Below are 12183 nucleotides of genomic sequence, written 5' to 3' on the forward strand. Positions count from 1 at the left end.
AAGCACTTTGTTTATGCTCAAATTTCCAGCCTCTGTAGCCTCTCATTTCCCAAGAGTATAGAGACAGAAGCAAGGGGGCATTTTGTTTGACTGCTGCTTAATTGGAATGCAGGAAGGGCATATCTCAGCTCAGCTTGCACATTTTCATCCCGTTTCCCCAATCCAGACAAAATTCTGACTTTCCTCCTCTGTCTGGCTCAGGCAGGTCAGGCCTGCCTGACAGGAGCGTCCCGGCCCGCTGCAGGCAGGTGGGACTAGTGTAGGTGGGGCATCTTGGTTGGCATGGGCAAGGTGAGCTGAAAAGCACGTTTCCATGCTGTATGAATATGAATCTATCTACCCGGTCATGCCTCCTCAAGATCTTATGTTTCAAGTTCATCCCTCTTTTTGCAATGCCGAAGAATGTTAAAACTGTGCACAGTACACCAGACGTAGCCTCACCATCACTGTCTACAATCCTTCCTAACCTCTAAACCCAAACCCTTTTGCAAGTGAAGCTCATTTGCCTTTCTAATCACTTGCTGCACTTGCCTGCTAATCTTTTGCAATTCATGCATAAGAATAGAAAGATCACAGTCTAATTGACTCATCTGTAATCTTTCTCTGTTTGGATTATAGTCTGCCTTTATATTCCACTTACTTTAGTTGTCACATTTTGTCTCATAGGTGCTGCTTGACTCTCAGAGTAAGTTGGATAGTTTAGGTCTCACCTGTCGCAATTCTTCGCACACCAGGGTTGAAAGCCAGGCGTAGAGAAGGTATTCCTTCCCGGAAGGCTGGCTCTGGAAATCAATCAGGATAACGTAGGAAAAAAGCCAGAGGAAGCCAAAATAGGCCAACACATTCCAATAAAAGACCACCACTGGAGCTGTGTAGAATGCTCTCAGCTGCTGCCAGCAGGATAAAGGCCTCACATCCTCATTATTGCTGTAAAGAAAGCAGAGTATTCATCAAAGGGAAAACAGCCACTTTCAATCTATTTAAATTGTTGTGGTAACAGATGCCAGAATATGGAATGGACTTTAGACTACTTTAGACTTTAGAAATTCAGTGAGGAAACAGGCCATTTGGCCCACCGATCATCCCGTACACTAGTACTATCCTACACACTAGAGACAATATACAACTTCATCAAACCCAATTAATCTACAAACCTGTACATCTTTGGAGTGCGGTAGGAAACTGGAGCACCTAGAGAAAACCCACGTGGTCACAGGGAGAAAGTTCAAACTATATTCAGACAGCACCCATCGTCAGGATCAAACCCGGGTCTCTGGCAACAAATCTACCGCTGCGCCACGCTGCTGCCACTTCTTGGACTACATTCTATAAATGTCAGAATCCAATAATAGCCATGGACGAGATGGCACAGATTAGACAGAGTAAAGTTCCCTCCAGATAGTCTCATCAAACACTCCCAAAACAGAGATGGGACTGGGTTGATGGAAGATTGTTGGGTTGGGGGCACCTGAGTACAACCAGTTTGTAGAAAGGAACTGCAGATGCTGGTTTAAACCCGAGATAGACACAAAATGGTGGAGTAACTCAGCGAGAGCGTCTCTGGGAGAAGGGATGAGTGACGTTATGGGTTGACAGTGAGTTAGATGCAATGGTCTGTGCTGGAGACTCAGAAGCAGAGAGCGGATATAGTTTTCCCATTTACCTTGGTGGTTGGGAGAGAAGACTGAGAGGACTTTTCTTTGGAGGAAGAAAGGTTCCCTTATATATCAGAAGGTTATTAGATGTGGGCAGAACACATTGGGGGAGTGGAAGAGATAGTTAGATTGCTGGGGTAAGACTGTGAGTCAAAAGAAAGGCATAGACTGCCATTGGTCATCCATAACATCAGTGAACCCTCTTCCCATCTCAGCTGCCTGGTTCAGGTCAGCTGGGACTATCTAGGGTAAATACATTTTGTTTCAGTCTTTGGACTTGCATAAGGCTTAGGCAGTCTCCAGGTGACCTGAGTGCAGAGTCCTTCACCAGACGAAGAGCTTACACGGGAGTGTACAGTAACAGCACCATCATCATAATAATAATAATAATAATAATAAGCATTTATTTTATATAGCGTCTTTCCAGAAGCTCAAAGCGCTTTACATAAACAATCATAACATAAAAACAAACAGACAAACTATCCTAACGGAGAAGCGGCGAATAAACAACGCCAGCGTCCTCTCACGTCAGGGTCCGGCAGTAGACAACAAAAAGCACAGGACACACAGATACAATTTTTACACAAACAGCCATCACAGTGATTGCTCTAGGCACACCCTCACTGTGATGGAAGGCAAAGTCTTATCTCCTCCTCATTTCTTCTCCCGTGGTGCCACGAGGTGATCGAGGCTCCCAACTTTTTGAAGCCCCCACCGGGCAATGGTAAGTCCCAGGGCCGAGCCAAGCAGGCCGATGAAGGTCCTGAGCCCCCACCGGGCGATGGAAAGTCCCAGGGCCGAGCCAAGCAGGCCGATGAAGGTCCTGAGCCCCCACCGGCGATGGAAAGTGCTGCGGCCGAGCCACGCAGGGCGATGAAGGGCCTGCGAGCGGGTCGATCGTACCTTGCGCTTCGGGGCGGTCGAATGAATGTGTCGCCACTCCCATTCCTACCCAAGTTAATCTCTCATTTCTACGCTTTTTGTTATTTATCTGAATAGTAATTGTTTATAATATGGTGGGCATGGGTTTAGACCTAATGACAACTCTATCCTCCCCAGTGACGTAGCCCTGCTGAAGTTGTATCGCTGCAGTAGTTATAGCTGCTCTGTGAACCTGTCAACATAGAACATAGAATGGTACAACAGAGGAAAAGGCCAATCAGTCCCCAATGCCTGTGCCAAACATGATGCCAAACCAAATCTTATCTGACTGCACATAATCCATATCCCTCCATTTCCTACACGCCACCCATTCCTTCAGTCCAGAGATGCTGCCTGACCCGCTGAGTTACTCCAATATATTGTATCTATCCTACATATCCATATGTCTATCCTAAATGTATCTCACATGCTACTACCCTATCTGGCTCAACCATTGCCCATAGCAGCATGTTCCAGGCACCCACCACCCACTGTGTAAACAAAAACTTGCCCAACACATTTCCTTTAAACTTTGGGCTTCTCTCTTTAAAGCCATGCCCCTGGCATTTGATGTTTCCATCCTGGAAAAAAGATTCTGACTCTCCACCCCTCCACCCCAAATTATGCCTCTCATAATTTTATATACTTCTATCAGGTCTCCTTGTACCTTCTGGCGTTCTACAGAAAACCATCCAAGTCTGTCCAATGACTTCCTGTAGCTAATTATGCCCTAATCCAGGCATCATTCAGGTAAAAAAAACCATGCAACCTTTCCAAAGCCTCCACATCTTTCCTTTGATGTAACAATTACATTCTTTGCTGATAACATTTAAACTGTTCATAGCAAAGAATTGAAGGAAAAGCTATGTTCACCCAAAATGACCATGGAAGCCTCTTTAAAGTTAATGGCAAAGGTTGTTGGTTCGGGATGTTGAGGAAGCTTGTTGGCTCCTTAAACTTAGTGGACGTGTGGTGACCTCTCCATCCTTACTCCATGGCGGTCATAGAATCAAACAGCATGGAAGCTGGCCCATACTTGCCCTTGCCAACCATATATGCTAGACCCATCTAGCATCTGTCCCATATCCCTCTAAACCTTTCCTATCCATGACAAGATGCAGGTGAAGGCTATGGATTTCTTATAGGGCAAGATGAAGCATTGGTTCTCTAGTGCAGATCTTAGTCTCCCTATTGAGAAGGACGGTCAGTGGCTGATGGCCATCCAAACACAAATGGTGAGTCTCTGCCCTCAGGCTGTGTACGATGAGTATCCTCCCAGGTGGCATGCACTGGCCATGTATTTATTCTGCCAGAGGCAGTACCTTTAGGATTAAACACAGATCGCAGTTATAAATATCAGCCCTGCTGCTCTGTGAGAGTTGTCTTTCTTTTATCAGGGCCGCATGGTGGTGCAGTGGTAGAGATGCTGCTTTACAGCGCCAGAGACCCAGGTTTGACCCTGACTACGGGTGCTGTCTGTACATAGTTTGTCGCTGGTTGGCACGGGCTGGGTGGGCTGAAAGGTCTGTTTCCGCACTGTATCTCTAAACTAAACTAAAAGTCTGGAATGTGAACACCACCAACCAGGATGCTTTCATCCACCAGGAAGAGCTCAAGCTGCCAGGTCGGTTGGACAGAGACAGACTGAAAGGTGAGGTGAGCTGCGTGTTATTTGACCTTGTGGTCGGAGTCTCCAACTGTCCTCACGATGGAGACTCAAGAGACTGAGATGCTGCAACCCAGAGCCAAAACAAACTATTGGAGGAACACAACAGGTCAGTCCTGTTGCAGGTCTTGACCTGAAAGTTTGTCCATCCGTGTGCCTTGATGTTGCTTACAGTCATGGATTTATGTAGTGCAGAAACAGACCCTGTGGTTCATTCCCTACATGGATTTGCTGAGCCCGTCCCATTTGCCTGCATTAAGCCTATAATCATTTACACCTTTCCTGTCCAAGAGCGTGTTCAAACATGTTTTTAACATTGTAATTATACCCTCCTCTATCAGTTCCTCTGGTAGCCCAGTCTGTCTATGGTGTCTTAGAGCAGCTTGTAGTGGAGCCTACCAGGGAAAAGTCAATTCTGGATTTAGTGTTGTGTAATGAACCAGATTTGATAAGGGAGCTGAAGGTAAAGGAACGACTAGGAGGTAGCGACCATAATATGATAAGATTCAACCTGCAATTTGAGAGAGAGGATATCGGATGTATCAGTATTACAGCTGAGCAAAGGGGAACATGGAGGCATGAGGGAGGAGCTGGCCAAAGTTGACTGGAAAGGACCCGAGGAATGACGATGGAACAGCAATGGCAGCAATTTCTGGGAATAATTTGGAAGATGCAGGATCTTTTCATTCCAAAGAGGAAGAAAGAGTCTAGTGGGGGATTGAGGTGACCATGGCTGACAAGGGAAGTCAAAGACAGCATAAAACTAAAAGAGAAGGCATATAATATTGCAAACATTAGTGGGAAGCTAGAGGGTAGGGAAGCTTTTAAAAATCAACAGAAGGTAACAAAAAAGGCAATACAGGAAGAAAAGATGAAATATGAAGGCAAGCTAGCCAGTAATATAAAAGAGGATAGCAAATGTTTCTTCAGATATCTAAAGAGTAAGAAAAAGGCAAGAGTCGATCGCTGGAAAATTATGCAGGAGAAGTGATAATGGGGAATAAAGAAATGGCAGAGGAATTGAATAACTTTCTTGCATCAGTCTTCACAGTAGAAGACAGCAGCAAAATGCTTGAAATTCAAGATAGTCAGGGGGTGGAAGTTAGTGGAGTGGCTATTACTAAGGAGAAGGGAAACTGAAAGATCTGAAGGTGGATGTCACTTGGCCCGGATGGACTGCACCCCCCCAGGGTTCTGAAAGTGGAGGCTTTAGAGATTGTGGAGGCATTAGTAGTGATCTTTCAAGAATCACTAGAATCAGGAGTGGTTCCAGACAATTGGAAAATTGCAAATATTACCCCGTTGTTAAAGAAGAGAGCAAAGCAGAAGAGTGGAAACTATAGGTTGACACAAAATGCTGGGGTAAATCAACGGGACAGGCAGCATCTCTGGAGAGAATGAATTGGTGATATTTCAGGTTGAGACCCTTCTTCAAATTCTGAAGAAGGGTCTCGACCCAAAACGTCACCCATTCCTTCTCTCCAGAGATGCTGCCTGGCCCGCTGAGTTACTCCAGCATTTTGTGTCTACCTTCAATTTAAACCAGTATCTGCAGTTCTTTCCTGCATAGAATGGAAACTATCGCCTGACTTCAGTGTTTCTTTGAGTCCATTATAAAGGATGAGGTTTCTGGGTACCTAGAGGTTCATGATAAAATAGGCCGGTCTATTTAAGAGACATTTAGATAGACAAGCCAGAGGACACATTTCTGTGCTGTACCAGTCTGTGACTCTTAATGACTTGAACTTGGGTGTACAGATCACAATTTTCAAATTTGTCACATAGAAAGGAAGCAAAGGGATCTCTGAGTCAGATAGTAATAGATTGATGAAATGTGCAGAAAGATGAAAGATGACATTTAAACTGAGAAATATGAAGGAAAGACTATATGGGAACTACTTTGATGCCAAATGTTCTCCCTCCAATCTTTCATACTGTTTCTCATGCCACATCAGGCCAGAGTCAGCATGCTCTGTCATTCAATAAAGATACCCTCATCTTCCTGCTTGATCCACATAATCCTGGCTTGCCCATATTCTAAGAATCTATCTCTGCCTTGAACATATTCAATGAGTCTCCCTGCTGGGGAGAGAATTCTAGAGGGTCACCTAGCTCAGAGAATAAATCATTCTCGTTATCAGATTGAAATGGACAAACCATTATTCTGAATCCATTGTGTAGGAAGGAACTGCAGATGCTGGTTTAAACCAAAAATAGACACCAAATGCTGGAGTAACTCAGCGGGACAGGCAACATCTCTGGAGAGAAGGAATGGGTGAGGTTTCGGGTCGAGAAGGGTCTCGAGAAGTTGTGGCCTGTACTCACTGGATCAGGGAACGTTGTCCGGTTAGCAGAGACTCAACTTTAACACTGAGCCCAGCACTGCTGGACAACTCCTTTTTCCTTTGTTCATTTTGCCTATGGAGAAAAGATGATTGTCAGTCAGTATTCATAGAGACATAGTCATACAGCATGGAAACAGGCCCTTCAGCCCAACCTGCCCATGCTGACCAGGACCAGGATCTACACTAGTCCCACTAGCCTGCATTTGGCCCACATCCCCCTCAACCTTTCCTATCCATCCCTCTCAACCTTTCCTTTCGATGTAACTGTCTAAATGTATTTTAAATGTTGTTATAGTAGCTGCCTCAGCTACCTCCTCTGGCTGCTTGTTCCATGTGCCCACCACCCTCTGTGAAAACGTTGCCCCTCAGGTTCGTATTAGATCTTTCCCCTCCCATCTTAAACCTATGACCACTGGTTCCTGATTCCCCTACTCTGACTTTGTCAATCTACCTTATCTATTCCCCTGATGATCATACACCCCTCATACTCCTGCACTCCATTGAGTAAAGCCAGACTAACCTCTTCCTATAGCCCAGGCCCTGAAGTCCTGACAACATCCTCGTAAATCTTCTCTGCACTCTTTCTGGCTTAACATAGCTTTGCTGTAGCAGGGTGGCCAAAACTGCACACAATACTACAAATGTGTCCTCACCAATGTCTTGTACAACTGTAACATAGCATCCCAACACCTAGAGCCTGACCGATGAATGCCTTCATGACCACCCTATTCACATGTGATGCCACTTCCAAGGAACTACGTCCTGCACTCCAAGATATTTCTGCTCTACAACACCCTCTGGAGCCCAGCCATTCACTGTGGATTGAAATTCAAATTGGCTGGAACCACCCCTGTCAGATTAATTAGAGACACAGCTTTACAGCATGGAAAAGGCCCTTTGGCCCAACTCGTCCCAGCTGAGCGTTAACTACCTGAGATAATCTAATTTGCCTATATTTGTCCCAAATTCCTCTGAACATTTCATATCCAAGACCTGTCTATCATGATTTTTAAATGTTATGATATGACCCGTCTCCATCACTTCCTCTGCCACCTCATTCCACATTCGCATCACACTCTGTGTGAAAAAGTTACCCATCAGGTCCCCTTTACATTTTTCCCTTCTCACCTTAAATCTATGCCCTCTGGTTTTTGACTCTCCTATCCTGAGAAAAGGTCTGTGAATTCATGATTTTATATACCCGTGTTAGGTCACCCTCAGTCTCCCATAAACGAGAAGAAAAGAATCCTCAGTCAATCCAGCCTATCCAGCAGCAACCTTCTGAAACTTCTCTGCAGGATCTCTAGCTTTGTCACGTTGTTCCACCATCACTCATCATTGTGCTTAGAGCTCCATGCCAGAGAACATCATCGTGAAGGGTGGAGGTTGGCAGAAACAAATGATGGTAAGCGTGACCAGATTCCTACCTGAAAGTGATAAGTTTTGAATAGATGGCAGGCCACAGTATCAAGCAGAAAAGAACCTGCCAGGTATGTGTGTCCACAGCGAGCTCTCCAAACCATATTTTGGTCAGCAAATCCTGCAAAGAAGAACAAATAAATTAAATGTGTTAGCATGAAATGGACAAGATTCAAGAGTTACCCTGGAGAAGATCACCCGACTCAGTGGACCGAAGGGCGTGTTCGCACGCTGTATCTCTAAAGTCTAAAATTTAAAGTCTAAATTGCAGATGCTGGTTCACACCGAAGATAGACACAAAATGCTGGAGGTCAGGCGACAGCATCTCAGGAGAAAAGGAATAGGTGACGTTTCGGGTCGAGACCCTGCTTCAGACTGAGTGTCAAGGGCGAGGGAAACTAGAGGTATGAAAAGGTACAGAACAAACCAGAGCCGGCACCGATGACTGAGTGGTCCACTGTTGGCTGGTGAAGAGGTGATAACAAAGGGATATGAACGGTGACACTAGCAAGATGACGGGTGGGGGAGGGACAGAGAGAGAGGGAATGCAAGTGTTACTTGAAATTAGAGAAATCAATATACATACCATCAGATTGTAAGCTGCCTAAGAGAAATATGAGGTGCTGTTTCTCCAATTTGTGTGGCCTCACTCGCAGAAAGGTCAGTATGAGAATGAGAGTTAAAATGTTTGGCAACTGGGATATTGTGTAGGCCAAGACGGACTAAGCATAGTTGTTCAGTGAAACGACCGCCCAATACGCGCTTTGTCTCGCTGATGTATAGGAATCCACACCGAGAACAACGGATACTGTACATGAGGTTGGAGGAGGTGCACATGAACCTCTGCCTAACCTGAAAGGACTGTCAGGCTCCCTAGATGGAATCAAAGGAGGAGGTATAGGGACAGGTGTTGCAGGGGAAAGTACCTGGGGAGGCGGGGGTTTGGGTGGGAAAGAATGAGTTAACCAGGGTGTTGTGGAGGGAATGATCTCTGCGGAAAGCAGAAAGGGGTGGAGATGGGAAGATGTGGTGAGTGGTGGGTGGTGGGATCCCATTGGAGGTGGCAAAAGTATCAGAGGATTATGATGTGATGGCTGATGGGGTGAAAGGTGAGAACTAGGGGGACTCTGTCCCTGTTGCGACTGGGAGGAGGGGGAGCAAGAGCAGAGATACAGAATTCTGAGGAGACACATTTGCGGGACATCTCTATGATAGAAAAGGGTAACCCTCGTACCCTAAAGAATGTCCTGGCATGGAAAATCTCATCTTGGGCGCAGATGGAGGAATTGAGACTAGGGGTTAGGGCAGGAGGCATGGTGGGAAGAAGTATAGTCTAGATAACTGTGGGAGTCATTAGGTTTGTAATAGAGAAGGTGAGATCAAGAAAGGGGAGCGAGGTGTCAGAGATGGTCCAAGTGACGGTGGAATATCACAAAACTCTGCACAAAAATACTGCTTGAATTTCACACTAGGACAGCAAAGCTCTGAATAACATTATGGTGGAATATTGAGAATTCCAAAATAATAGGCCACAAGATTTTAAATTAGTCCTTGGACTTGCACCTTAAACCTCTTCACTAAACTTCATTAACTAACAAACCACTCGCAAGTCAGACCTGAACTCCTCCATGCGCCATGAACTTCTTGCTCTCAGCTTCCAAAGCCAGGCGCAAGCAGGTGGTATTCCCCCAGGATGCAGAAGCTCTAACCAGCAGCTTCTGTGCACGTTTGGCATGCTTCCTGTAGCATTCAGTGAAGAGCCCTTTGGTACAAAGGAGAGGAGAATAATCATGCAAATCACAGCACCATATTCCAATACAAATTATCATGGCCTTACCTCACGGCAGTTAGACAGCAATATAGCCCAACCAAGTGAAACCATGTATTTCCCATTATGGAGCCATGAATTCTGTAATTGAGTATATTTTGAGGTCACTTATTAAAAATGCATCTTCAGGTGGTTGCTACTCTACCAAGGCCAGTATTTACCCTTCACCTCCAGGGGATGGTCGGTCGATGATTTGCATCACTGGCGTTGCAACTTAAAGAACAGTTGCAGAGTCTGAGGACAGCTTGATTTTGGCACATTCACTTACACAAGCCTTTTCTTCATCTCTCTTGAAACTGATTTCAAACTCGCAAATTGCCGTGTCGGGGAACTAAACTAACATTCTATGAATTCATGGGCAGCGGAGTGGCACAGCTGGTAGAGCTGCCGCTGCATGGCACCAGGGGCCGACATTCGATTCTGAGTCTGCGTGGAATTTACACGTTCTCCCTGTGTCTGAGTGGGTTTCCTCTGGGTGCTGCAGTTTCTCTGGAATGTCAGAGGTTGATGGGAAATTAAATGATAAGAGGCATAGATCGGGTAGACAGTCAGAACCTTTTTCCCACGGTGAAAATATCCAACACTGGAGGTCATAGCTATATGATGAGAGAGTATGGGGCAAGTTTATTCTACACAGAGAGTGGTGGGGGCCTGGAGAGCATTGCCAGGGGTGGTGGAGGGAGATACAATTGAGCCTTTTATCCAGGCACATGGAAGTGCAGGGAATGGAGGGATGAGATCAGTTTAGCTCGGCATCTTGTTCGGCACAACATTGTGGGTTGAAGGGCACATTCTTCTGCTGTACTGTTCCATGTTCTATAACCCAGGGCTAACTCAAGCCCTCCAATCCCAGCGGCATCCTTGTGAATTGTTCTCTCATTTCCTGTAGCTGAAACACATCTTTTCTATAATAGTCAACCTCTACTCCACACAATATTCCACTTGGGATCCCGCCAACATCTTGTACAGCTGTAACATGACATCTTACTCCAGTACTTGGTACATTTATCAATGAAGGCAGACGTGTCGTGCCTTCTTCACCATCCTGTCTACCTGTGTCTCTGCTTTCCAGGTAATTTGCACCTGTACCCCTTGTTCTCTCTGCTCTACAATACTCTCTTGGGTACCACCATTTATCATGTAAATCCTGCCCGGTCTGCCTTAACAAAATGCATCGTCTTACACTCGTCCGATCAGCCGATTCTTCGCTCACTTCCTTAGTTGATCCATATCCTTTTAGGCAGCCTTCCTCACTGTCCACTTCATCAACAATGTTGGTGTAGTCCACAAATTTACTCACCATATTAATTACGTTGTCATGCAAATCGTTAACATAGATGTTAAAAACAGTCACAGAACTCCAATCAGAAAAAACAACTCTCAACTACTACTAGAAGAAACAAGGAACTGCAAATGCTGGTTTACCAAAAAAAGGCACAAATTGCTGGAGTACATGGATAGGCGAACTTTCAGTTTAGGACTCTTCTTCAGACTCCATTATTACTTTCTGACTTCTTCCACAGAGACAATTTTGAAGTTAGTTTGCTAGCTCACTCTGGATATGATGAGATCTAACCTTCCACAGTAGCTTATCGTCTGAGACATTGTCCGTTTCGACAGATCCCACTGGCCCGTCCTCATCACTCGTCTTGTTGACCTCTTCAAAAAACTCTCAAATTTGTAAGACAGGATTTCCCATGTATTATTGATGTGGGTCCCTCACTATCACAAACTTGAGAATATTTAATGAAAATAGCGCAATGGCTTCACAGAAGAGAACACAAATAAGCCCAGGAACCAAGTGTTTGATGCATGGGAGGAATTAGAAATTAGTGTCAGCAAACAAAAAGTGCTGGAGAAATGAAGAACCCTCAACATTGTTCCAGGGCAAGCAAAGGTACTGGAGGCTACAGACAGAAACGTCAGTCTGGGAGCAGGATGGAGAATAAAAGTGCAATAAATGGGAATTTTATAGCTAGGCAGGGTGTGACTACTGGAGTCAAGAGTAAATAAGTCAAGAGTTAAGTGTGTTTAGTTGTCAGATGCACTCAAATGAAATTCTTGCTTGTTGCAGCTTAACAGATTCGTAAATGCAATAACAAAACAACACACAGATAATATATAATAACCAAAAATACAAATAAATTAATAACCATAATACTAGGTAACCACAATAGTGCCAGAACTGACATTCACAGTGAAATCAATGGCATAGACCAAAGAAGATCACAGTAGTTGAGGTTAGTGTTGTCCTTTTGAAGAGCCTGATGGTTGCTGGAAAGAAGCTGGTCTTGAACCTGGTAGTCACGGATTTCAGACTTCTGTTCCTTCTTCCCAAAGGGTAGTAGC

At 45.0% G+C, this 12183-nt stretch overlaps 1 protein-coding gene across 1 annotated transcript in view; it reads right to left on the minus strand.

The window, feature by feature from the left end:
- Positions 1-12183, minus strand: part of trpm2 (transient receptor potential cation channel, subfamily M, member 2) — a 90539-nt gene that overhangs the window by 38611 nt on the left and 39745 nt on the right. Inside the window, exons 15-18 of the mRNA XM_078403777.1 lie at positions 9623-9768; positions 8015-8127; positions 6568-6660; positions 711-927 (exon numbers count right to left, since the gene is read on the minus strand). Coding sequence (XP_078259903.1) covers positions 711-927; positions 6568-6660; positions 8015-8127; positions 9623-9768 — 569 coding nt within the window. The remainder of the gene's footprint in view (positions 1-710; positions 928-6567; positions 6661-8014; positions 8128-9622; positions 9769-12183) is intronic.

This window comes from Rhinoraja longicauda, chromosome 8, assembly GCF_053455715.1.
Source record: "Rhinoraja longicauda isolate Sanriku21f chromosome 8, sRhiLon1.1, whole genome shotgun sequence".
In the NCBI taxonomy this organism is placed as follows: Eukaryota; Metazoa; Chordata; class Chondrichthyes; order Rajiformes; family Arhynchobatidae; genus Rhinoraja; species Rhinoraja longicauda.